General features: G+C 39.0%; 1 protein-coding gene across 1 annotated transcript in view; it reads right to left on the minus strand.

Moving 5' to 3' along the window:
• USH2A (usherin) overlaps nt 1–24,263 on the minus strand; it is an 870,853-nt gene that overhangs the window by 595,309 nt on the left and 251,281 nt on the right. The window contains exon 15 of the mRNA XM_089312189.1: nt 9,230–9,413. Within this exon, the coding sequence (XP_089168315.1) occupies nt 9,230–9,413 (184 nt within the window). The remainder of the gene's footprint in view (nt 1–9,229; nt 9,414–24,263) is intronic.

Consider the following 24,263-nt stretch of genomic DNA (forward strand, 5'->3'; position numbering starts at 1 on the left):
TCATGTTTTTGTAGATTACATGATCTCTATTGTAACAACTCTGCTGCTATAGCAGCCATAAAAAATGTAAAGAATGAAAATTATCATGCTTGAGTAAAATCTTACATAAACATGTGGTAGGTCAGATTTAGTCCTGAGACCAGATTAATAAACTTTGTTTTAATAGGCTGAATTATAACCACCTCCAATAATGTTCTAGTCCTAATCCACAGAACTGGTGACTGTTACTTTACTTTATAAAAGAAAATTTAGTAGGTGTGATTAAGTAGAGATTTTTAAATAGGGGAGATTATCATGGATTATCTAATAATTTACAATGTTATCACAAGGATCCTTATGAGGAAAAACAAGAAAATGAGAGTTAAAAATAAAGGATGTGGCTGGCGCCGCGGCTCCATAGGCTAATCCTCCACCTTGCAGCGCCGGCACACCAGGTTCTAATCCCAGTCGGGGCGCCGGATTCTGTCCCGGTTGCCCCTCTTCCAGGCCAGCTCTCTGCTGTGGCCAGGGAGTGCAGTGGAGGATGGCCCAAGTGCTTGGGCCCTGCACCCCCTGGGAGACCAGGAGAAGTACCTGGCTCCTGCCATCGGATCAGCGCGGTGTGCTGGCTGCAGCGCGCTGGCTGTGGCGGCCATTGGAGGGTGAACCAACGGCAAAGGAAAACCTTTCTCTCTGTCTCTCTCTCTCACTGTCCACTCTGCCTGTCAAAAAAATTAAAAAATAAATAAAAAATAAAGGATGTAAGGAGATAAGAAAAAATGAGAAGAAAGCAAGCACTACTCTGCTGGCTTTGAAGATGAAGGAAGGAGGCTGGAGCTAAAGACTGTAAGTGGTCGCCAGAAAATTCAAGGAAATTGATTTTTCTCTTAGAGTTTCAAAAAAAAAAAAAAAAAAAAAAAAAGAGGCTCGCAGACATCTTGATTTTAGTCCAATAGAACTAATTTAGGACCTCTGACCTCCAGAACTATAAGATAATAAATCTGTATCATTTAAAGTCATAAAATTGTAGGAGTTTATTACATCAGAAACAGGAAGTTAATATACCTGATCAAGTGGAAAATCCAGAACTGAAGCACAGAAATCCTAAAACCTAACCTTGTGTTATTCCTATTACATTACATTAAATAAGTGCTACTAACATATAAAAAATGACATTTCTTGCAGGATCTTACATAATCTATAATAAGAAAGAATATGTGATTGGTAGCCATGGGAGACAGCAAAATCTGCAGATCTTTTTCAAGAAACTTTATAGTTTCTTCCATCAAAAAGTAGTTTATTTCTCAACTACCCAAAATAAATACTTCTATCCTATCCTTTAACAATCTTTTAATAATAAAAGATCTATAATCTATTATATATTCTGGAAATTAATAAAATAAATTTATATTTGTAAGAACCTTCTATAGTGCCTAGTTGAAGATATATTCAACTGACTTTAGCTGGCTTCTTTATTTTTAAAAATATTTTAACAACAAGCATAGTTATTTTCTCATACTTAGTATCTTTTTTACACTTAGGCTATGAGTGAAGTTTTTCCTTGAATAAACAAAAATTTCTTATGCCACATCAAATCTCATATATTTTGGCCACCATTGTAACACAATTTCAAAAATAGCTCATGTTAGTATTTATACAACAGCAAACAGAAGTCAACAAAGATATTCAAGAATACTTTCATTCAAGAAAGGAATGGAAAGCATAAAAGAATTCATTTTTATACCTTCTCAATAATCAAACATAAACTCAAGCATGTGATGAAAGCAGAGAGCTTACAAACAGAGCCAGTTGCTTGGATGACCCCTTCTCTATTTATTAGTCACCTCTTATGCACAGGCTGCAGGAAGGGGGGGGAGTCATTAGAGCAGCACAACTCCAAGCAGTCTGTTGTCTCTGACCTTAAAATATGTATATAGTCAATTTTCTCCAGAGGTGGTGCTTTTGTGATTTCTTTATCACTCTCTCTCCCTCAGATGCATCTCCATTTCAACTGAATGCTTACTAAGTTTATTTACTTATTTGAAAGGCAGAGACAGACAGAAAGTGAGTGAGCGAGTGAGTGAGTGACAGAGAGAGAAATGTTCCATCTACTGGTAGACTCCCTAAATGACCATAATAGCCAGAGCTTGGCGAGGCCAAAGCCAGGAGGAGCCTGGAACTCAAGCCAGTCTCCAGGGACCCAATGACTTGAGCCATCATCTGCTGCTTCCCAGGGTGTGAATTAGCAGGAAGTTGAATTGAACGCAGAACTGCACTTGATCCCAGGCACTGTGATAAAGAACGCAGAAGTCCCAAGCAGTGGCTTAGCCTGCTGTAGCTAAGCCTGTCTTCCCTGATTGATCACTGTATTTGTAGCCCACAAGAATTTTACTTTTTTTGGGGGGTGGGGGGTGGGGGCTCAGGTCTCTTTAGTCTTCAAGGTAGCATATACTTTGTGCAGACACTAAGGCAGCCTCATGTTGTCTTTCTTCCTTGGAATCCTCACTGGTCATGAGATACACTCTCTTCCTTGCCTGGAACTCTGGAGGTATAAGTTATGGAGAGTACTCTTCCCACTCATCTGTGCAAATCAAGCCAGACTGTCATTCCTCTTTCAGAAGTTCTGGGTCTGAGACAGACATCAGTGTGCTGGCCTCCCAAGCTACAGGAGCCTCATGTTACACTCCAAGGAATCTAATAAGACCTTCTAACTGGTCTTAAGTGGAAAGCACACAGACTCCTCCATTCTGCCGGTGAAACATGTGCTCAAAGTCTATCTTTTCCTTAGCCCACTTATCTCTATTATAGCAAGTTAGATACCTTGTCCTTGATTTGTTTTCAGCTAATTTATTGTTGGTTGTCCATACTTTACAAGTTCTGCTATTGTATACACCAAGCTTGAAGGTTGAAGAATGGATGGGAAGGAATAAAAATGAAGGAACAAAGGCAAACAACTCCTGTTTTTAAATGTTAGGAAGCAAATGAAGAGAGGAATTAGACAGTAGCTATCAGGTCTCATGAAGCAGTGCAGAGACAAGTGAAGTAGTTTTTAGGATGTTGCAGAGGACTTTATTTGTACACTGCTACAGTATGGGCAGTGGAGAGAGAGTTAAGTTTAAACGAAGGGAGGACTTGATGAAGCAAAGTTTGAAGGGAAGATGGTGATGATGAAGAGGAAACAGAAAGCAAGAAGCAAGAGGAGAAAAGCAAGAGGGAACCACATCAAGAGGAGGCAGCAGGAGAATGTTAAGCAGAAAAACTCTTAGATTGTTTTAAGACTAGATATAAACACTAAGACTGTGTACCATCATCGAAAAACTGAAGATAGATGATAATCTGTGGATATCTTTTTCTAGTTCTGTTTTTTTCTATGAAACACAGGGCTAGATGTTGGCAAGTGCACTGACCTGAAATAAAGAAAGACTGGCAGTAGGTTAAAGGGAGACATAAATGCAGTGATGAGAAGTATATCCATGGTAGTATTTCCAATTAGCACTGGTACATGGTCTTTCTTCAGGCCCTCGCAAGCTCAGGGCCTGAGCAAGGCAAACATCCCAGGAGCTGATCCTTAATACAGCAAAAGGGAGAGATCTTGCTTGTAAGCACCTAGCTCACATCAATCAGAATTATAATGTTTTTTCCCTAGTCTAAGAGTAGAAGCCAATGAAGTTAGGGAGGGGACTGATCAAAATAGGACTACTTAGGAATACTGGACTACGGATTAAGGAGCAGGTTAGGAGAGGGTTTAGGGATGAGAGAATTGGGAAGATGTGATATGCTCATAGAATCATATTTATGGAATTAGAATTGGAAAGTAGAGAAATTAAAACTGACCACAAAATCCAGGGTGCAGCCATGGAAACTGGCTGCTGGAATCGCAATTAAGTGAACAAAGAGGCCAAAGAACCACATTGGTCATGTCAAAGTAGTTCAAGGTAATGGCAAATGTTGGGGAGGAAAGGGGAAAAATACCATCCTTTAGATTTTGTATTCAATAAATTAAAAGCTGGAAGTCTGACAATGAGAACAAGGATAGAAGAAAAGTCTTGACACTCCAAGAAGAAATTTATAATTCTTAAAAAGTAGGCCCCCCTCTCTACTAATCAATATAATATATGCCAGGTAGCATGGAAGGGGATTCAGTCTTATTTACTTAAAACATACGATGAATCCTTTCATTTAGAACCCATACTTAATCTAGATGTCTCCATCTCCTTTAGAAACCTACCTACACAGTTTTTCATTTTGGTTCTCTCTGCTAGACACAAACCCACAAACCTGCCTTCATCCATTTAATTTGATTGAAATCTGCTTTCTTAATTTCAGTCTTCTTGTTGTTGTTGTTGACTGGTTAAACAGTGAGAGAGAGAGAGAGAGAGAGAGAGAGAGAGAGAGAGAGAGAGAGAAAGGGCTTCATTCTGTGGGTTCACCCCCCAAATGGCTGCTACAGCCGGTGCTGTGCTGATCCAAAGCCAGAAGCCAGGTGCTTCCTCCTGGTCTCCCATGCGGGTGCAGGGCTCAAGCACTTGGGCCATCCTCCACTGCCCTCCCTGGCCACAGCAGATAGCTGGACTGGAAGAGGAGCAACCAGGACAGAACCAGCTTAGTATTTTCCAATTACGTAGTTTACACCAACTTTGTTGGCTCCTACTGTTTCTCATCAATTTAAATATTTCAAGCTACCTGCTAACCTAATCAAATTCCACTGCCATCCAGGCCTACTGCAGAGTGTTAGGTGATAGGAGACTCTCCTGTTAGCAGTTCTTGGTCCTGGGTAAAACTGAGGTGGGGAGTGAGATGGGCAGATAATGGGGCAGAAAAGAATGGGGTAGAAGTCAGCCTTGAACTTGTGAAACTGAAGGGTAACAGAAGTAGTGTGATGAAGGAAATCTGGTTTCACTTAAAAATAATAATAAAATAAAAAGGAAAAGGAAGTTATGTATGTATTGAGAAACCTGAGACAGTAAGATACTACTTGAACACTGAGTAGGGTTGGAGGTAGAGAATTGGTGATAACCTGGGAAGAATAACAAGGGGATCATTAAAACAAAAACTGGGTGAGAGATTGCCACAAAATGCCACTGATGAGCACGGGAGTTAAAGGAAAACAGTTGATTGGAGAAGGAGATTTTTCTCTTGGTAAGTGTGGTCAGCACTATGGAAAAGATGAGGAATCCAACAGAGTGGCCAGGAGTGTGATAAACCAACCCAGCAGTTCCAACTGGAAAATACGGAGGATACTCTTTCAGTGAAAAGTGTATATAAGTACAATTGGCAGGCACCAGCATTGTGGCTTAGCAGAGAAAGTCACAATCTGCAACACCAGTGGCCTCTATGGTCACAAGTCCATGTACCAGCTGTTCCAATTCCAATCCAGCTCCCTGCTAATGACCTGGGACAAGCAGCAGTCCAAGAATTTGGGCCCCTTCCATCCACATGGGTGATCTCGATGAAGCTATTGAATTTGGCCTGGTCCACCCCCAGTCATTGCAACCATCGGATGGAAGATTTCTCTGCATGTGTCTCTCACTCTCTGTAACTCTCAAAATAAAGAAATGCATCTTTTTATCAAAAAATGGAAGTAGTACTTGCAGAAACTGGGTATAATTTCACTATGAAAATTCTGACATTCCATTTTCTTTAATATTTACTGTGTCACATGTTTTCTACATTCATTCAGAGTGCTTTAGTCTCTGTGGGAAAGAGTATTAATGCTCTCAGGTTACCAAGATAACATTCCTATGAAAATAGAAATGGAAAATCATGGATTGCTTACTATCTATATTTAATAGCTAATATATACATGTATATATTAATGAGAACAAAAATATTTTTTCATATTTTAAATAATATTTCTAATTTTTTGATCAAATTGAATTTCAGAAAAGAAAGCCATAATGAACTAGTTCAAGTTCTTTTTCAGTAATTACCCTCTTATCCTGTCCACACTCTAATGGAGGTGTTAACAAGGAGTTTAACAGCCAAAGGGCAGGCAATAGGGGGCACTGAGTTTAAAAGATTCCAGAGAGTCTCAGTCCCTGAATATTAAGCAATTATAAACACCAAGAAACAGATGTGACTGGTTTTGTTGTATTTATTCTGAGTTCAGTATGCAAATAGCTACTTAGGAATAGGGACAACAAAGAATTCACAAATGCAGTCTAAAACCTATGCAAGTTCATGATCTGATCCACACACATACATGGAATTTGGTATTTAGCACATGTTCAAAAATATAGGAATGAGTAAATGCAAATTCCTGAAGATGCACAGGATATAAGAAATAGAATATAGGGGCCAGCATTGTGACATAGCAGGTAAAGCCATAGCCTACCAAACTGGCATCCCAGATGAGCACTGGTTCAATTCCAACCTGCTCTACTTCTGATCATGCTCCATGATAACAGCCTAGGAACAGCATTAGAAGATGGCCCAAGTGTTTAGGCACCTGCCACCCTCGTGGAGACCCAGATGAGTCTCCTTGCTCCTGGCTTTGGCCTGACCCAGTATTGGCCATTGCAGCTGCCTGGGAAGTGAATCAGGTCTCTCTTTCCTCTCTTTCTCTCTCTCTCTGCTTCTCTCCCTCTTTGTAACTCTGACTTTCTAATCGATCAATCAATCAATCTTCAAAAAAGGAACTGAATAGTCATTTTTCAAAGGATGAAATTCAAATGGCCAACAGACACATGGAAAAATGCTAAGGATCACTACCATCAGGGAAATGCAAACAAAAGCTACAAAAACTACAATGGTTTTCTCCTTATCCCACTTAGAATGGCCACCATCAAGTAAATAAATAAATAAATACACATTAATTCAGAACTTGTAGCCTACTATATGAGTTTGACAGTCTATGGGAATGACCAGCAACTTTAATGTTTGCACTAAGATATTCAGAATGCAAAGGAGGTTGAAAGAAGTTTCAGTAGTACACATGTAACTAATTTATTTGAACTGTATGCTAAAGATATCTACCAGTTTCTACAAATGTCTTTAAAAGTCATGATAGATGATTGGTGAAAATGTTGAATCATACTTTTGTTGCACATCAGCTACATAAACAGTTTTGTACAATGAAAAATACTAATTTGTTTGACATTCCGTGTTAAACTACTGTCATGTTCAGCTTCATTGCATGTAATGCAGTCCTGGTCCATCATCAGATCATGTATTCTGGAGAGTGTTCTTTATTCAATAAAGTTTTAATTTAGTATAAATATAAAAAAAAAAATAAATAAATAAATAAAAGACTGGTGAGGATGTGGTGAAATACTCTAATACACTGTTAGTGGAAATGTAAGCTAATACAACCATTATGGAAGACAGTAAAGAGATTCCTCAGATATCTGAAAATAGATCGACTATATGACCCAGCCATCTAACCCTTGGGAATTTGCCCAAATGAAAGGAAATCAGCATATGAAAGACTTATCTGTACCCTCATGTTTATTGTAGTGAAAACAATGAGATGAAAACAATAGCTAAGAGATGGAATCAAACCATATGTGCATCAGCTAGTGATGGGGGAAAGAAAATGTATGCATACACTATGGAATCCTACTCACCATAAAAAAGAATGAAATCCTGTATTTTGCAACAAAATGGATGCAACTGAAAACCATTAAGCTTAGTGAAATAAGCCAGTCCCAAAAAGACCACTTTCATATCTTTGCTCTGATATGTGGCAGTTAACATGGAATACTCAAAAATTTATAAGAATGAAAAGGACACCTTGTGATAGTGAAGTAGGCAGGCATACAGGTTAAAATCGATTAGGTTTGTGAGCTGGAAGACCACACCTTTGCCACGCCCCTGTGTGACCTCACACCCTGATAGCTTCACCACACCCCTGTGTGACCTTATGCCCCTGCTTGGCCACACCTGGGTGCCCATGAGCCAATCTGGTTAATTAACCACTCCCCTTTGGAAGTGGGTTAAAAGCCTGGGACAAGGTGTGTCCACGCCCTGCCCTTCTCTTTTCCCTGGCCTCTTGCCAGGAGGGGGCTGGCTGTAGCCTTCACCTCCAGGTCATGTGGCCTTCAGGCCACCCGCTCTAGGTTTCCTGGCCTAGATGTTCCTCCCCATGGCTGGTTCCTGGTGCTCGGTATGAACCCAGAATTACCTCTTTCTCTTAAAGCTCTCACTCTCCTATGCATCTTTCGCACTAAATAAAAGCTTAAAATGTACCATGCTGCCTTGTTTATTTATGCAGGTATTTAGAATTCTTCTCTAAATTTTAGGCAAGAACCCTCTTGGACTTAATAATATTGGGGATTTATTAATAAGCATATGGTGATATCGTATGGCACCCCAAATTCCAGTAGCACATGTGGCACCCCAGATAGCACTTCTGGGGAACTTTAAGGGGCCACATGTTTGATATAGATTTTAGGGGGTCATCTTCGATTTCAATAGGATTATTGTTTTTAACCCTTGTTTATCCTCTTTTGGAACTGTGGTCTTCCTACCTTTTACTTATTGAATATTATGATTAGTGGTGCATTGAGTCTATGATTATAGAGTAGACTTAAATTATGTTTTCAAAATTAAAGGAAAAAAAGCAAGGAAGCAGGAAGGTTTGGAAGGGAGAGGGGAGGTGGGAGAAGTGGTTTCCTTCTTAGAATTGCACCTATGAAAAACATGAAATCTATTCTCCATACATTAATAAAAATTTTAAAATAAAGAAAAAAGAAATATCAAACACTATGTACCTTTGAAAAGTAATCTTTCAGATTGTACTCACACACTGAAAAAGAAATCATGACAAAATGCAAAGATATATTTCTCATCTGTTTGTGTTCAAATCTAAATTAGAAAGGTAAGGAAAACACAAATGTATATAATAAACTAATATATAAACAATAAATTCAGGTGCCATACAAAGAAGGCATATACAATATTTGCCAGCTATTATATGTATTTTCTTCTAAAGATATACCTTAAAGCATTTATATCTACAGCCAGATTATAACAATTTTGAGAGAGAAAATGGATTTTTATGTTTTCAATATTCGCAGACTCTAGTACAGGGCTCATCAATCAAAAAATAGCATTCCATTCCACTCTAGGAAATATACAAATATCACCATTATGTTTAATAAATGCAGATGTCAAAAAATCAAAAATATAACTACAAAAGAACACTTTAGATAAAGATTTAAGACTGCCAAAAATTACTGCTTGCAAAGAAAGAGTAAATGCAACTCTAAATAAATAAGGTATCAAATTAATAATTCTTACAATGATTTACCTTCCAGTCTGGGGATCAAATCCAAAATAATGATCTTTACATTGGTCACAGGTTTTCCCAGTAATGGAAGCATCATGGCAGGTGCATTGCCCAGTGAGGCTATCACAGATGGGATTAACTGCACCAGTTGCATGACATGAACATGGTAGGCAGCCAGTGTCATTGCCTGGAGCAATATAAAAACCTAGAAATAAAGAAATCAAGAATCTTTACATATGCATTTCAACCTGTCTTCTTTGAAAAAAAGATAACAGTTTGGTTACATCAAAAAAAATAAAAATAAAAAAAAGAAAGCAAAAACATAACACTCTATCATTATCTTAATATAAATGCATAGCTCGTTTTTTTTTTTTTTTTACAGATTAAGGTTAAGGGAAAGTGACAGAGAGAAAGGGAGAGAGAGAAAGATCTTTAATCTACTCATTCACTCTCCTAAATAATCATATTAGCAGGTGTTGGGCCAGGCCAAATCCAGAAGGCAATAGTTCCATGATGGTTTTCTACATGGGTGGCAGGGGCCCAGGCACTTGGGCCAATTTCTACTGCTTTCCCAGGCATAATAGCAGGAAGCTGGATAGAGAGCAGAAGAGCCAAGACTTGAACAAGCACTCCAGAATGAAATGCTAGCATTGTGGGTGGTGGCTTTATCCATGGTGCCACAACACTGGCCCCATATACCTGTTCTCCACGTGTGTGTCAATCATGACCAAAGAAAATTTGAGTAAATAACTTACATAACACTAATGTGTCTCCCATGCACCTGAAATTCAATGCATTTAAACATGCTCCATAATCTTTCTACTAAAAAGTAGTTCTCTTCTAACCATATTCACTTCAACAAATAACATCATCATCTATTCAATTGCTTAGTCTAGAACCCCAAGACATCTTTGGTAAGGATGGCCAGATAAAATAAAAGATGCCCACTAGAATTTCTGATGAATAATTGTCTTTTTCTAGTAAAAGTCCTATAGAATACAATGTTTGCTTCTGTGAAAAACTTAAAATATAAATTTAACTGAGCATTCTTGTAGTATGCTAAAACTAGTAACCATTGAGTTTTGTATTTCTGTAACCCTCTACATTCTGCCAATTACTAAGTCCTATGGACACAGCCTCCTAAGAATTTTCAGTCTTCCAATCTCCATCCTCATTGCCACCTCCCTAGTGAAAGTCACTGCCAGGTTTTTTTTATTGCTAACATTATGTTCCAGAGACTACAATATCGATCTCATTTAGTTCTTAGAGCTACACAAACAACTATTATTATTGTGTCTGCTTTATAGACTAACAAATATCAGAACCTAGGTTCGAAGCCACGCTGCTCAACTCCAGAGGCTATCTCCATGGATGATAGTGCCCCCATTCTCTCTCTACAATCTATTTTTCACAGCACAGCTGGAATAGTCTTTTCCATAGTGTACTTTGAACATCCCATCTCTCTTGATATCTATTTAATGACTTCCTTTTTCCCCATAGGAAAAAAAAAAAAAATCCAGATTCTCAGCACCACCTCCAACTTCCCAAGCTGGTCCCATGTACCTCGGTAGCTACATCTCAAAGAGCATCCCCATCTCAGTCCTACTTCTTCCTCTTCTTGAGACTGTTCACAGGCTATCACTGCTGCAGTGGTCTTGACCATCTCACCTACTTCTCTCATTCCTATCTGAGCCAGTCTTATGACTCCCTGAGAAACAACCTTCAGGCCAGGTCATGTGTAACTGCCACAGATTCACAGCTTATTTCTTTTAGTGCTCATGAAAATTATAATCAATATCATTCTCACCAGGGTGTAATCTCCATTAGCGCAAGAATCTCATCGGTTCAAATCATTGCTGTTTCCCTAGCATCTAGGGACAGAGTTTGGCAAAAAGTAGGCACTCCATAAAATATGACGAACTATTAGAAATGGCCCAGATTTTCCAGGTCAAGTCCAAGCTGCTCCACTTCTGATCCAGCTCCCTGCTAATGAGCCCAGGAAAGCAGTGGAGGATTGTCCAAATGCTTGGGACCCTCCATCCATGTGGGGGACCAGAAGAAACTCTTGGGTCCTGGATTCAGCTGTTGCAACCATTTGAGGAATGAAACAGTAGATAGAAGATCTCTGACACTTTCTCTCTCTGTGTCTTTCAGATAAATAGATAAATCTTTTTTTGTTTTAAAAAAGGCCCACATTATTAAATAAGCAGTAAGTTCCATAAGTACTATACTAATAATAAAACTAAAACATAAATTAAGAATTTATAAATGCTTAAAACCCCACAAAGCCTCATGAATTACATGAATTCTAAACCTCCTTTCTTATAACGGGAAAAAATTCCAAATATGGGAGCAGGCATTTAACCTAAGGATAAGATGCCCCCACCCCACATCTAAGTAACTGGGTTTGATTCCCATTTCTGACTCCCAACCAGAGCTTCAGATTCAAACAAACCCTGGGATGTAGTAGTGAAAACTCACATAGTGAGTTCTGGCTACCCATGTAGGAGACCTGGATTGAGCTTCTGACTCCTGGCTCCATTTTCAAATCAGCCTTAGCCATTATGGGCATTTGGGTAGTGAACTAGAAGAAGAGGACACACACACATATAGAATCTCTGTGTCTCTTCCTGCCTCTCATATTAAAAAAAAAAAAGACTCAAAAATCTATTCAAACTCTTTAAAATCTCTTGGACCTAGAAGGTAGACATCAACAGTTAAAACTAGAAAGGCACTGACAATTTGAATATTGGAGCAGGAATGGTCTTGATGTTGCGCAGTGTATGTGCACGGGTGGGTATGTATATACACATGCACACACACATGGAGACACACACAAGCACATGCAAAAAGCAATGAATTTTATTGAAACAGTGAGGGAAAGAGATCACAGAAGGATTCTAATGAATCAAGTTACAGCAAATAAAACTGAAGTCAGTAACTGTTATGATCACTATTTTAACATGTATAAATATCAGTGATAGAGAGACTGAGCACAAAAGGAACACATTCTGTGATATTTATTCTGTAGGGGAAAACAAACAGCAGCTAAGATTCTCTAAAACTCATTTGAGGCTCTGGCTGAAAACAAGCCATTCTTTCATCACCATAACAATTCGTTTATTCTCCATCTCCTGGGCCCTGAATATTTTCTTATAAAGCTTCAAGAACTATAAAACAGAAAACAGTATGCTTCATGAGAAGAAAAGCAAGAAGTTCAAAATCCAATCCATTCAGTTTGACAGAATTAACAAAGTGTCAGTTTTTATGCTTACAGCTATATTATGCTACTTACTTCTTTGTATCTTCTGACAGCAATTTGCCTTATAAATTTCCAGTAATAGAATATATCTATGCCAATTAATAAATATTCTTGTACCTGATTCATCATGTGATCAAAGTCACCAATTTAGAAGGTTTCTACTTTGGAGTCAAGGCTACTGTGGTTGTAATAATTTGTGTTTTTCTTCCTGTGAATGTACCTATGTCCTTAAAATCACGAGGGCATCATGAATGCACTAACAGCTCGCCAATTTGGATAAATTACCCATTAGCACGGATACTTAGAAGTTGAATTAATTTGGTCTTACAGCAATAGCTTTAAGCGACAGAAAATTTTAGAACAATTAAAGATAATTTATATGAAATTATTAAATAAATCTGTAAACAAAAGGGGGTGCATTTTGATGCACCATGTTGGGTAGTCCAACTTTTGAAGAATAGCGAATGCCATAGAAAAATCAGAAATGTAAGCAGAAAACAAATCAAAAGTGGTGTTAGAGCATCTAGCAGAGGTAGGGCTTCCAGGAAAAGACATTGGAGTATGCCTTAGGGTTAATTCCCCCCTTCTCTCAGGAGCATTAGAAAGGTTAATCCCACCAGTATTTTAGTTGTCCTATTTTTAAGCAGTTCTAATTAGGGTGACTCAGGTAACTTCCTGCTCCAAGATTGCTTCTTACCTGAATGTGCCTAATTCTAGAACATTACCTCTCCTTTTATGACCTCCAGCTACAGAAAACATTTTCCTTTCCCTCCTGATTAAACTTCAACTCCTAAATAGAACTTAAAGATAACTGATCTTTTTTTTTTTTTTTTTTTTTTTTTTTTTTTTTGACAGGCAGAGTGGACAGTGAGAGAGAGAGACAGAGAGAAAGGTCTTCCTTTGCCGTTGGTTCACCCTCCAATGGCCGCCGCTGCAGCCGGCGCACCGCGCTGATCCTGGCAGGAGCCAGGAGCCAGGTGCTTTTCCTGGTCTCCCATGGGGTGCAGGGCCCAAGCACCTGGGCCATCCTCCACTGCACTCCCTGGCCATAGCAGAGAGCTGGCCTGGAAGAGGGGCAACCGGGACAGAATCCGGCGCCCCAACCGGGACTAGAACCCGGTGTGCCGGCGCCGCAAGGTGGAGGATTAGCCTATTGAGCCACGGCGCCGGCTGATAACTGATCTTAATTTCTTCTTTAGCTCGATACAATTCTGATCTGCCTCCATTAGCTCCACTTCAAGTTCCACATCTTTGTATCATTTCATCTGATCTTCTCAAGATTTCTTCCAAGGAATGATACTGTTCCCCATTCTTAAGCATAGTCGTTAAAAGAACATTACTACCTTGCATTATGTAGCGCTCACAGTTCATATATTATAAACACACACACAGAGCACAAAGAAGCAAACTAGTTTATTACTTTCCCCAGTTCTAGTTCAGCTAAACTCCTGGTTCCAAAGGAGAAAAATCTCATGTGGAAAACAATGTGTTATCCAGCTAAAGCAGAGTGACCCACACCAAACAATAGTGTTGCTTTAGAGAGAAGGCTTACAGAATCCATACAGCTCAAAGATATTAGCAAGGCTGCTGGTCTTGTCTCCTGCCATGGCTGTTTGCACAAAATAGTATCTGTCCTGGGCATCAAGAGGATCCCATTTCCCAGCAATGTCCCTCCTGAGAACCATGAACAACTAGGCTTTGCCAAAGTCTTCAAAGGGGAGAAAGAAAACAAGTTTCACCTCTAGGCCTTATTCCGAAAAGGAGGGCAATGCTGAGGGTAAGCACTAATTATCAGCCATTTGGAAGACACTGCTCTCACTTTAAGCCAGAACATGGACATGATATTAAGAGAAAAGTCTAGGGAGGAATTTGTAGCTCACCTATACCTGCAAAAAAAGACTTTTCAGCATCCAGTATTTTCAGGATGAACTGTAGTCGCTGATGGTAGTATTCAGGTTAAATAACTTTACTCTAATTTGTTTTATAAAAATAATGCTGAAATTATTATTCCTAATGTTAACAAAATGTTAGTAAACTTACATTAATATTATTGATCTGAAGGTGTAATTTCTATGAGAAACACGTTAAACTCCTTTTCCATTAAATGAGATGCTTTGAGTGCCCTGGTCTTATTCCTTCATTCTGGGTGGCTGTTACCTCCTCAAGTACCTTCCCAATTCCTGTCTACTTTTACAATCAGCTGATTTTCTCTATTAAATTTATCATGCCTCCAATTTTTCAAGAACTAATCCTTCACTTTACTACTTCTCTATACTGTACATTTATAATATGCACTTTTCCCTCGGTATTTTATTTACATAGGAGTCAGTTTCCTTGACTAAGCCATAGATGCTTTAAGATATTTTGATTGTATATCTTAGAGTAGCATAGTCCCTGGTGCATGGGAATTTATTAAATAGATATTTACTGAAAAAGATATTTGAATTAAATAGATAGCTGAATGGGTGGATGGATGGGTCAATGACTGTTTGCTCTTAAAATATAAGATGATCTCCTTAATAATGAAAAGGAAGGAGATAAATACACATCTGTGAGTGATAACAATGATTGATCAGAGGGACCTAACCTATTAGGGAGTACAGCAAGGAATGGATATGAACTGGACACAACAAATTTACAATATGGGGCTTGTTATCTCAACAATTGCAACAGATGTACAGGAAAGAAGGCATGTCCTCAAAATTATCTTCTATTTATAGAAAAAGGATATATCAACATGCATATACCAAAGAAAGGGTTCTATTGCACTCATCTGGATCTCATGCTGATGGAAATATCCATGAAAGGCTCTCATAAACACACTCTCCAAGAATCAAATCCAATAAAAACAAGATAAATAATGACAACTCTGATTACCACCAGAAGATTATAATGAATACATATATATATGTATATGACTATTCATAATTCACAGCATCACTTTAAATTCTGTTTTCACTTTGCCTTAATATTTATCAAATGGATGTTCTGAATACTTTTTCCTATGGTATTCCAACTACCTCCCAAATTTCCCCAACTCGATTCCAGGACTCATCCTTTTGTACATCCCTCTACTGAGTTAGTTTCTAACTCTCTGATCACCGCAGTGTGCTGGCATGCTGTTAATTTTCATTTTATGCCTATTAGTTGGATTCTGCACAATTGAGAAATTCCAGGACCTACAGCAAGAAACCAGAATCAAGGCAGAAGATGAGCTAGAGAGTTGGAGAAAGGAACACTTGGAACAGTACTATTTTAACTCACCTTCAAAGACTTATTGAGTAACTATTTAAAACAAATACTGAGTTATTCAAGAAAATGTTCCATTTTTTTTCAGAGTAGAGATTCTAGGGTCTGATCAGCATGGATTTGTCAAAGGCTCCTATATTTAATTAATTTAATTTCTTCATTCTAAAATAGGAACAATAATGTCCACTTAATTATAAACAGTGTGCACAATAGCTGGGATTTTATAAGAAAAGGTCTATTACAGGGCCTGACACTCAGTAGACACTGAAAACATTAGGTGTGATCATTATACTGGTTTTTAAGCAGCTTTCTGTGAAAGTAGCATTTTTCTAAAAAAAGTTTAAATAATGAGTTGCTAGGGAGCTTCTTTTGATCCCCCAGATGTCCCTAAGATTGTAGCCTGAATTTCCTACGGCCAGATTCTTACGATTTACCAAGGAAGAGGTTCTTATTCCAAGATTCAGATCTCTCTGGGGAAAGCATGTTAACCTAGAAAGTTATTTCACCAAACACCAGGATATGTGGCATAATTGGGTCTCAACTGTGAAGCACTGATCTTTAATGGAATATCAGCTGCCTGGTTCCAATTCCATTGGCAAGGCCTTGCATGCAAGTCTGGATTATGAGCTCATTACTTAACAACTCTGATATGGTTCTTAATGAAACAAGACACATTCTTTTACATTCTAATAGTCTGTATGAATTATAAAATAAAGCCAAAAGTAAATACCAGAGGGAGGCATAAGGCATTGTCCTATTAGTATGAAACATGTCATAGGGAGCTGTTTTCTTTATAAATTAGCCTTTATTTTATTCTGAAGCTGCCGAGTCCTCCATAAACCCTCTCTGCCTCTGGATCTCAAGGACAAGGGTGGGTCATTGGCTCAGGAAGCCTTGACATTCCTCCCTGCCTCTCCCGGCCTGGCCTCTGATTAAGTGCCTGCTGCTGAACATTATGAGGTCAGCGGCACTGAGAGAAGGAATCGGGAAAACATATTTAGTGCTATATTTATTAGTGTGGGTATGTGTACATTCATATATGTACACACACTCCAAATAATTTTAAATTAAAGCATTTTTAAAATACTTAATGGAGGTTAAGCAGCATTTTTAACCTCTGTTCAAGTTATTGAATGGCATATTAAAACCAATGTGGCTCTAATGTACCTTCTAATGTGCACTGCTGCTTTAACAAATTGCCTATAAATTTTAGTTGAATTAAGCCTATTCCTTGTACATTCATAGTAAGGTTAGGTTAATAATACATGAGATTTCATTATATGCACCTTCCTTAATAATGTTTTTTAAGAAAGTAGGACAAGAATCTATGTGCAGTAGTCTACCAGAGGCCCGTAATATTTACACTCACAAAAGTAAGGCAAGCATAACTCCTTAGGCTCGCTCAACCACTCCCTCCTACCCTGTACTTCTCCCCACATGCCTCAATGCTCTCACAACCACCATGGTGTTCAGACACTTCCCTCTCCCTTTACATGATGGAGGAGTCTCAGGTGTATCTAGAGTGGTAGAATGAAAACAGCTTTAGAACGCAGCCGTGTAAACGGCATACACACTACAAAAGTGGCTACTGGGAAGCATCTGGTTCTGATAAAGATACTTTGAGAGAAAGGTTTCTCTTTCCAATATGAATTCCACTGTAAGAAACTATAAAACCAGAAAACAGAATTCAAAGTGGAGAAACATATGAACAAAAAATAGCCCTAAAGCATAATTTCTCCTCTTTATATGCTATGCATATGTTTATAGCATACCTTGTTTTTAAAAATAAACATTAGAACTGTTGGCCACTATTTTCCTTTCTCCTTGCAGGTTGAATGACACATCCTCTCTAAGTGGAGTGAAAGGAACACCCCAGCCATTTACTCTGCCCATACCTAAAAATATATGAATGCCACTGAGGTACATTTTAAACATCATTATTCAATCATTGCGTATACACAGAGCAGTCATGGGCCTATGTGCCTAGGATACATCATGGAACAACTGTGAAGAATAACAACAGAACTTGTTGGCTGGGGAGGAAAAACATGATCAGAGATCATGGACATGATAGGTCCTGGGGGCTATGAAAGTCCTTTAACTTTGTTTATCCCCTCAGTGTAGTGCAGAGTGAATGGAAGGATGACAGGATCTGACTAAGGTATGAACAGCAGCATCACTGTGGGGCAGGCACTGTGGCCTACTGGGCTAAGCCTCCACCTGTGGCACTGTTATCCCATATGGGCGCCAGTTCATGACCTTGCTGTTCTTTTTCCAATCCAGCTCTCTGCCATGGCCTGGGAAAGCAGTAGAAGATGGCCTAAGTGCTTGGGTCCTGCACCCGCATGGGAAACCCAGAAGCTCCTGGCTTCAGACCGGCCCAGCTCCAGCAGTCTCTGCCATTAAGGGGGTGAACCCGCAGATCAAAGACCTTTCTCTCTCACCCACTCTCTCTGTCTGTAACTCTACCTCTCAAATAAAGATAAATAAAATCTTAAAAACAATGTATGAACAGCATCACTTGGACTGTAGGTTGATGAGTGATTAATAGTCCAGAAGAAACAGCAAGGGGGCTTAGAAAATGGATGAACTGAGGGTGATAAGAAGTGGTTAAAGTTTGGATTGTGTAAAGGTAAAATGACTGGGATTGATTTTGATAGGTGAGACATGGGTGGTGGAGAGTCAAGGATGGCTGCAAAGATTTGCTCTGAAAACATCACAGAAGAGAAAACAGTAGTCAATATCAGAGGTTAACAAGAAAATAAAAGGACTCGACATGGAGAGGCCACCAATGAACAACTTAATTCAGTTTGAACAACTCTGGAAAGAATGGTGTTGTTAATCCCTTTCCCAACCAGTAAGTTGTCTCTCTCACATCTTGAGAGATTTCAGCCAGCTTTCTCACTAGACATTTAAACAGCAGGTGTAGAGTTGAAGTGCTCAGTGAACACAGGGATTACCTGTGATGACTGACTTTAGATGTCAACTTGGCTAGGCTTGGTGTCTAGTTGCGCGGTCAACATTGGCCTAAATGTTACCGAAAAGGTGTTTTATAGATCATAAGAATACTAATTCTTAGCCAAGTGGGCCCACAGAGTATCCAGAACAATCATTTAACTGTGGCAGATCATTATGAAATTAGGCCTACATGGCTAGGAAATTCTAGAAGGTTACTAAGGAAAGCAGAGAGGGGAGGATAGAGGGAGGGGAAGGGGGAGAGATGTAAGAGTAGGGAGTGGAATGAGGAAGCGGGAGATAAGAGACAGGTGAATGATTGGTTGATATTGCTAAAACAATGACAAAAATATATAAATGTTGGGTGAAAATTTCAGACAGCTCTTTGTATTCAGACACTTCCAAACAATAAAGACAATTTCAGACATTTAAAATTCTCAAAAAAATCTACATCCCTCTACATTTGGTTTCAGAGCTGCTGGAGCATGTGTTCTACCAAATACACAAATAAAACACTGAAAGAGTACATGGTAGATCCAGGAAACAGACAAGGCAACACAGGAGACCAGTGAAGGAAGCGCCCAGTACAGCTGCAAATGCGATGTCTCGCAGAGCTGTGCAGCACAGCTGAAGGCCAACTGCTCAAATCAAACAGGAAATGGGAAGCTCTGGAGGCTGCCAAATCCAGTGAGAAAACAAGAAACTGACACATTCCTTGAAAGGAGCTCCTTTGGAGAATTTTGTTTTCTAGAACTATGTAAGAGATTACTAGAAACTTAAGCAAAGATAATTAGTTTTTTAAGAAAGGAATCAAATATAACTAGTATTTTGTAGTGTGATTTCAAAGTAGATTTATGTAGTCATAATAAGTAATCTTTGAATACTGATTTAATAAAATAAAGAGATTAGTGTGTAGGGGGATAAGAACACATTCTATAATAGGAAGACAGAAAATGTCTAAATTTTAAAAATTAAAATGGAACAATGTATGTGACTTAGAAATAGACCCAGAGAGGACAGTTAAAGAAATTGAAGGTGGTTGCTCTGAGCAGGGAGCTTCCTGGGAAGACTGGGTAGGTCACTTCTGTTTGACATCATGAGCCTTCAGATTCTGATATTTAATACTGAACACATTTATACTTTGATTAAGCAAATAAATTTAAGAAATGGAAAATCACACTTTGATTTTCTTCTCTCTTTCTCACCTCCGCCCCCTAATCTTCTCTCTGCCTTTCTTTTTGGGGTTTATCTTATATTTTTATCTTCTTTGGAGAATAATTTCTTAGCTGTTACTTGCTTAAATACAAATGTCACAAAACTCCTTTCCAATAGTTCATGACAAATTGCTGTCTCTTTAAAAAGTATATAGTATGGGTATTATCATTAATAACAAAAATAATTATATTTAAAATATTCTTGCATTTAATTTACTTCTGCATTTCTCTTAATTCTCTTAGTGTTTCAATGTATTGAGAACAAGAATTATTTCATTCAACTTGCATATCCACAATGATGATATAACTCCTCACAAATTGTAGGCACTCTGTGAGGGGTTTGTTTAATTGGAGACACTGGGTAAAAACCAAGAGATTGAACAAGGGACTCTCATTGCCATGATTTTTTAATTAAGCACTGATATTCTTAAAAGGAACAAAAATGAAAACCAAAACATTACAATTTTCTAAAAATAAAACAAAGACAAAAGCTTCAGGTTTTCTTTCTCTTCATTATCCCTCATATTAGTCCACTTTTTGTATCCATTCAAATTGTACTTTCATGCTATGTGAATATAAACTTGGATATCCATTTTAACTTACTGGAATTTTAAAAAAATATATCTTTTTTTTTTTTTTTTTGAAGGCAGAATCACCGAAAGAGAGAAGGAGAGATGGAGAGAGAGCAATCTTCCATCTGCTGATTCACTCCCAAAATGGTAGCAACAGCCACAGCTGGGCCAGGCTGAACCCAACAGCCAGGAGCTTCACCTGGGTCTCTCACGTGGGTGCAGTGACTCAAGCACTTGGGCCATTTTCTGCTGCTTTCCTAGGCACATTATTGAGAAACTAGATTGGAAGTGGAACAGCTGAGACTCAAACCGACGCCCACATGGGACACCAGTATCATAGGCAGCAGCTTAGCCCACTACACCATAAACCTGGCCTCACGTTTTTAGAATTTTTTTTTTTTTTTTGACAGAGTTAGACAGTGAGAGAGAGAAACAGAGAGAAAGCTCTTCCTTTTCCCGTTGGTTCAACCCACAATGGCTGCTGCAGCCGGCGCACCACGCTGATCCGAAGGCAGGAGCCAGGTGCTTCCGGTCTCCCATGGGGTGCAGGGCCCAAGCACTTGGGCCATCCTCCACTGCACTCCCCGGCCACAGCAGAGAGCTGGACTGGAAGAGGAGCAACCGGGACAGAATCCGGCGCCCCAACCAGTACTAGAACCCAGAGTGCTGGCGCCGCAGGTGGAGGATCAGCCTAGTGAGCCGCGGCACCAGCCCCTTTTTAGAATTTTTAAGCACTCAGAACCAATGTAGGCATTGTTGTAGTGGGGGAGGGGGAATAGATAGTGTATTTGGTAACCACAACATCTTGAACTCTAAGCAAGAAAGACAATTGAGTCAAAGATCCACAGAATATCACTACTTAAATTACGTCTGAATTATTGTAAATCTGCCTATCAAGATTTAAACCCAAAATATTATTTTCTGCTGCAAATAAAACATCCTCTGATTAGATTAATGGATGAATCCACAAGAAAAAAATTTCTCAGTGAGAGCAACCTTTACCAGAAAATAATATAACAATCCCAGTCATTTCTTTGATCATGCTAGCTTTTGATCATCTCCAGAGGAGCACTTGTCCTAGGAAGGGACCTGGGAGAGTGACTCAAATGGTAGTGGATCAGGGCATGTAAGAAAAAAAATAAAACTGAGAAGAGAATAATTGGTTCATGTATCTCCTTAGGGCTCAAGAAGTCTATTGGCTATTAAAAAAACATTTGCTAGGGCTGACTTTGTGGCATAGGTGGTGAAGCCGTCACTTGGTATACCCCTCATCCAATTCTGGAGTGTTGGCTTGAGTCCTAGCTGAACTGCTTCCAACCCAGCTCCCTGGTAAAGCACCTGGGGAAAAGCAGTTGGGGGACTCAGGTAGTTGATTCTTCCCACCACCGTGGCAGACGCTGATGGAGCCCAGCCCTGGCTCTTACAGCCATCTAGGGAGTGAACCAGAAGATGGAAGATCTCTCTCTCTCAGTCACTCTTCTTCTGTCATGCTGCCTTTCAAATAAATAAAGCTTTAAAATTTTGTCTAACAATTAGAACTAACCCAAAAGTGCAAAATTCACTGCCATTGGAAGCATCTATTTAGCAACTGACTTATTTTCTGCCAGCCAAATTATAATTGTAGAAGATTCCTACAAAAGCCAAGTCTACTAATTGTCCTCAACATCAGTATCTTTCTTCTTCCTTATGCCAGTGGCCTCAAGTTTTCAGCAGGCAGGGATATTCTGAGAGCACATCTAAATGCCAGACTTTCTTGCAGAAATACACATACATACAGAGCATTTCTGACCAATGGGATGTGAGTAAATTGATTTGGGCACCTTCAGATACTACCTGAAAGATAAACCTGCCCATCATTGGCCAGACAATGACACTTGGAGGAAAATACATAGAGGAGGGTGGAGAAATGCCTTCAGAGGGACAGTAAGTAGAAGAAATGGAGCTGCCAAGCAAGTGTTCTGGCTCTTCGTCTAGTACCTTTACTACTAAATACTACACTGTGTGCTGTTGCTTTTTTTATTAAACAGAAATATTTTCATCATTGTTAATGTTCTTTATTCATTGGCTCCCTTTGTAAACCCATAGGTCTTCAGACAAAAGAAACCCAATTATTGAAGTATTTGTAATAAATATGTATAATTTCTTGAACATCCGCTTTTCTTCAAAGGCAAATAATAAAGCATAAAAATACATAAACCTAAATTATTAGTTTTCTATAGACTTGAACTCAGTCACATCCCAATACACTTATGCTTAACGTTGAACAAGTATTTGTGGTTCACTCTGAGTGATGGAGGATTATCGGCAATATTTGAACAGAAAAAAATTAGAGGGCATCAACCACACTGAAAAGGATGCCTGGATGACTATACAGTACTCCAAATTGGGAAAGGAGAATGAACCAAAGCACCGAGATATGACAGGTGTAACACCAGTGAAGTGGCTGCAGGCACTGAAGAAGGCATGTGAATCAGTGACTATCAGAAACAAAGACAGATGCCTGGACTGGATCCAGAGGACAAAATTCCTAATGGCTGGCCTATTTGGGACTCAAATTCTAAGAAAAAGAAAATAATCATCTTAGGAATCTCTGTAGGAGAAGTGTTGTTAGAAGTATTCTGCCAGTACTTCCAGTGCAGAAAAGAGACAGAGACCAACATGAGAGAAGGTGGTTTAGGATTGGCACTGAAGAGTTCATTACAGAAGGGTCACAAAGAGAAGGAACAGCTAAGTCTGCATCTCTCCATCCCGTTAAGCACACAAATGAGAAAGTCCTTTGTGTGATGTAGATAAAGAAAATGCTTATGAGGCCAGTGCTGTGGCATAGCGGGTAAAGACGCTGCCAGCAGCGCTGGCATCACATATGGGCACTGATTCGAGTCTCAGCTGCTCAACTTCTGATCCAGCTCTCTGCTATGGCCTGAGAAAGCAGTGGAAGATGGCCCAAGTCCTTGGGCCCCTGCACCCACATGGGAGACCTGGAAGAAGCTCCTGGCCCATGGCTTCAGATCAGCACAGCTCTGGCTGTTGAAGTAAGGGAGCGAAGCGAATCAACAGATGGAAGACCTCTCTCTCTATGCCTCTCTGTAACTCTGCCTTTCAAATAAATAAATAAATCTTAAAAAAAGAGAATGCCTATTTCTGTTGTGTGTTGATACTGGATTATTATGGCTACTTCAACATAGCATACAAAACATTCAGTAAAGATCATAGGTTTATTATGAATTTCAGTCCATTATCTAGACATTTGATAGGTTTACAAAATTCCTGAGTGATGGGCTGAGTCTTCTTTTGAAAGGCCTAGGGTGATTTTAGAGTTTCATCCAAAATTAGGATCATATATATTTATTTATATATGATTTTATATGTATACACACACATACATATACACACAATTAAAGTCCAATGAAACCCTCCATACAGTTTAACAATAAATTACTCTAAAGGTTTTAACATTTAATATATTAGGTTTTTTGGTTTACTAAGGGAAAAACTGATATGTAAGTCATGGTTATTTGATCATGCAGGAGACTGAGTATGTTGTTTCCAAACTTGGAGATATTAATAAGAAGTAAAAGAGAAAAAAAATCATCTTAGGAAACCAGAAAAAGATAACTGGTTGCAAGTTTGGAAGGGTTAATCTGCAGGTGGCAAAGTACAAAGTGCTGTGGCTGTCAATCAAGTTGTTCAGTAATCTTGCAACAACCTAATGAACTCTTAGAGATCTTCCCATCATCTGGCATACATACCACCTTGCCCCTACCTGATGGAGTGGCCCTAGAAGCCAAGCTCATTTTATGTGA

The sequence above is a fragment of the Oryctolagus cuniculus genome, chromosome 13 (assembly GCF_051225735.1).
Source record: "Oryctolagus cuniculus isolate XC-2025 breed Fujian yellow rabbit chromosome 13, ASM5122573v1, whole genome shotgun sequence".
NCBI classification, from domain to species: Eukaryota; Metazoa; Chordata; class Mammalia; order Lagomorpha; family Leporidae; genus Oryctolagus; species Oryctolagus cuniculus.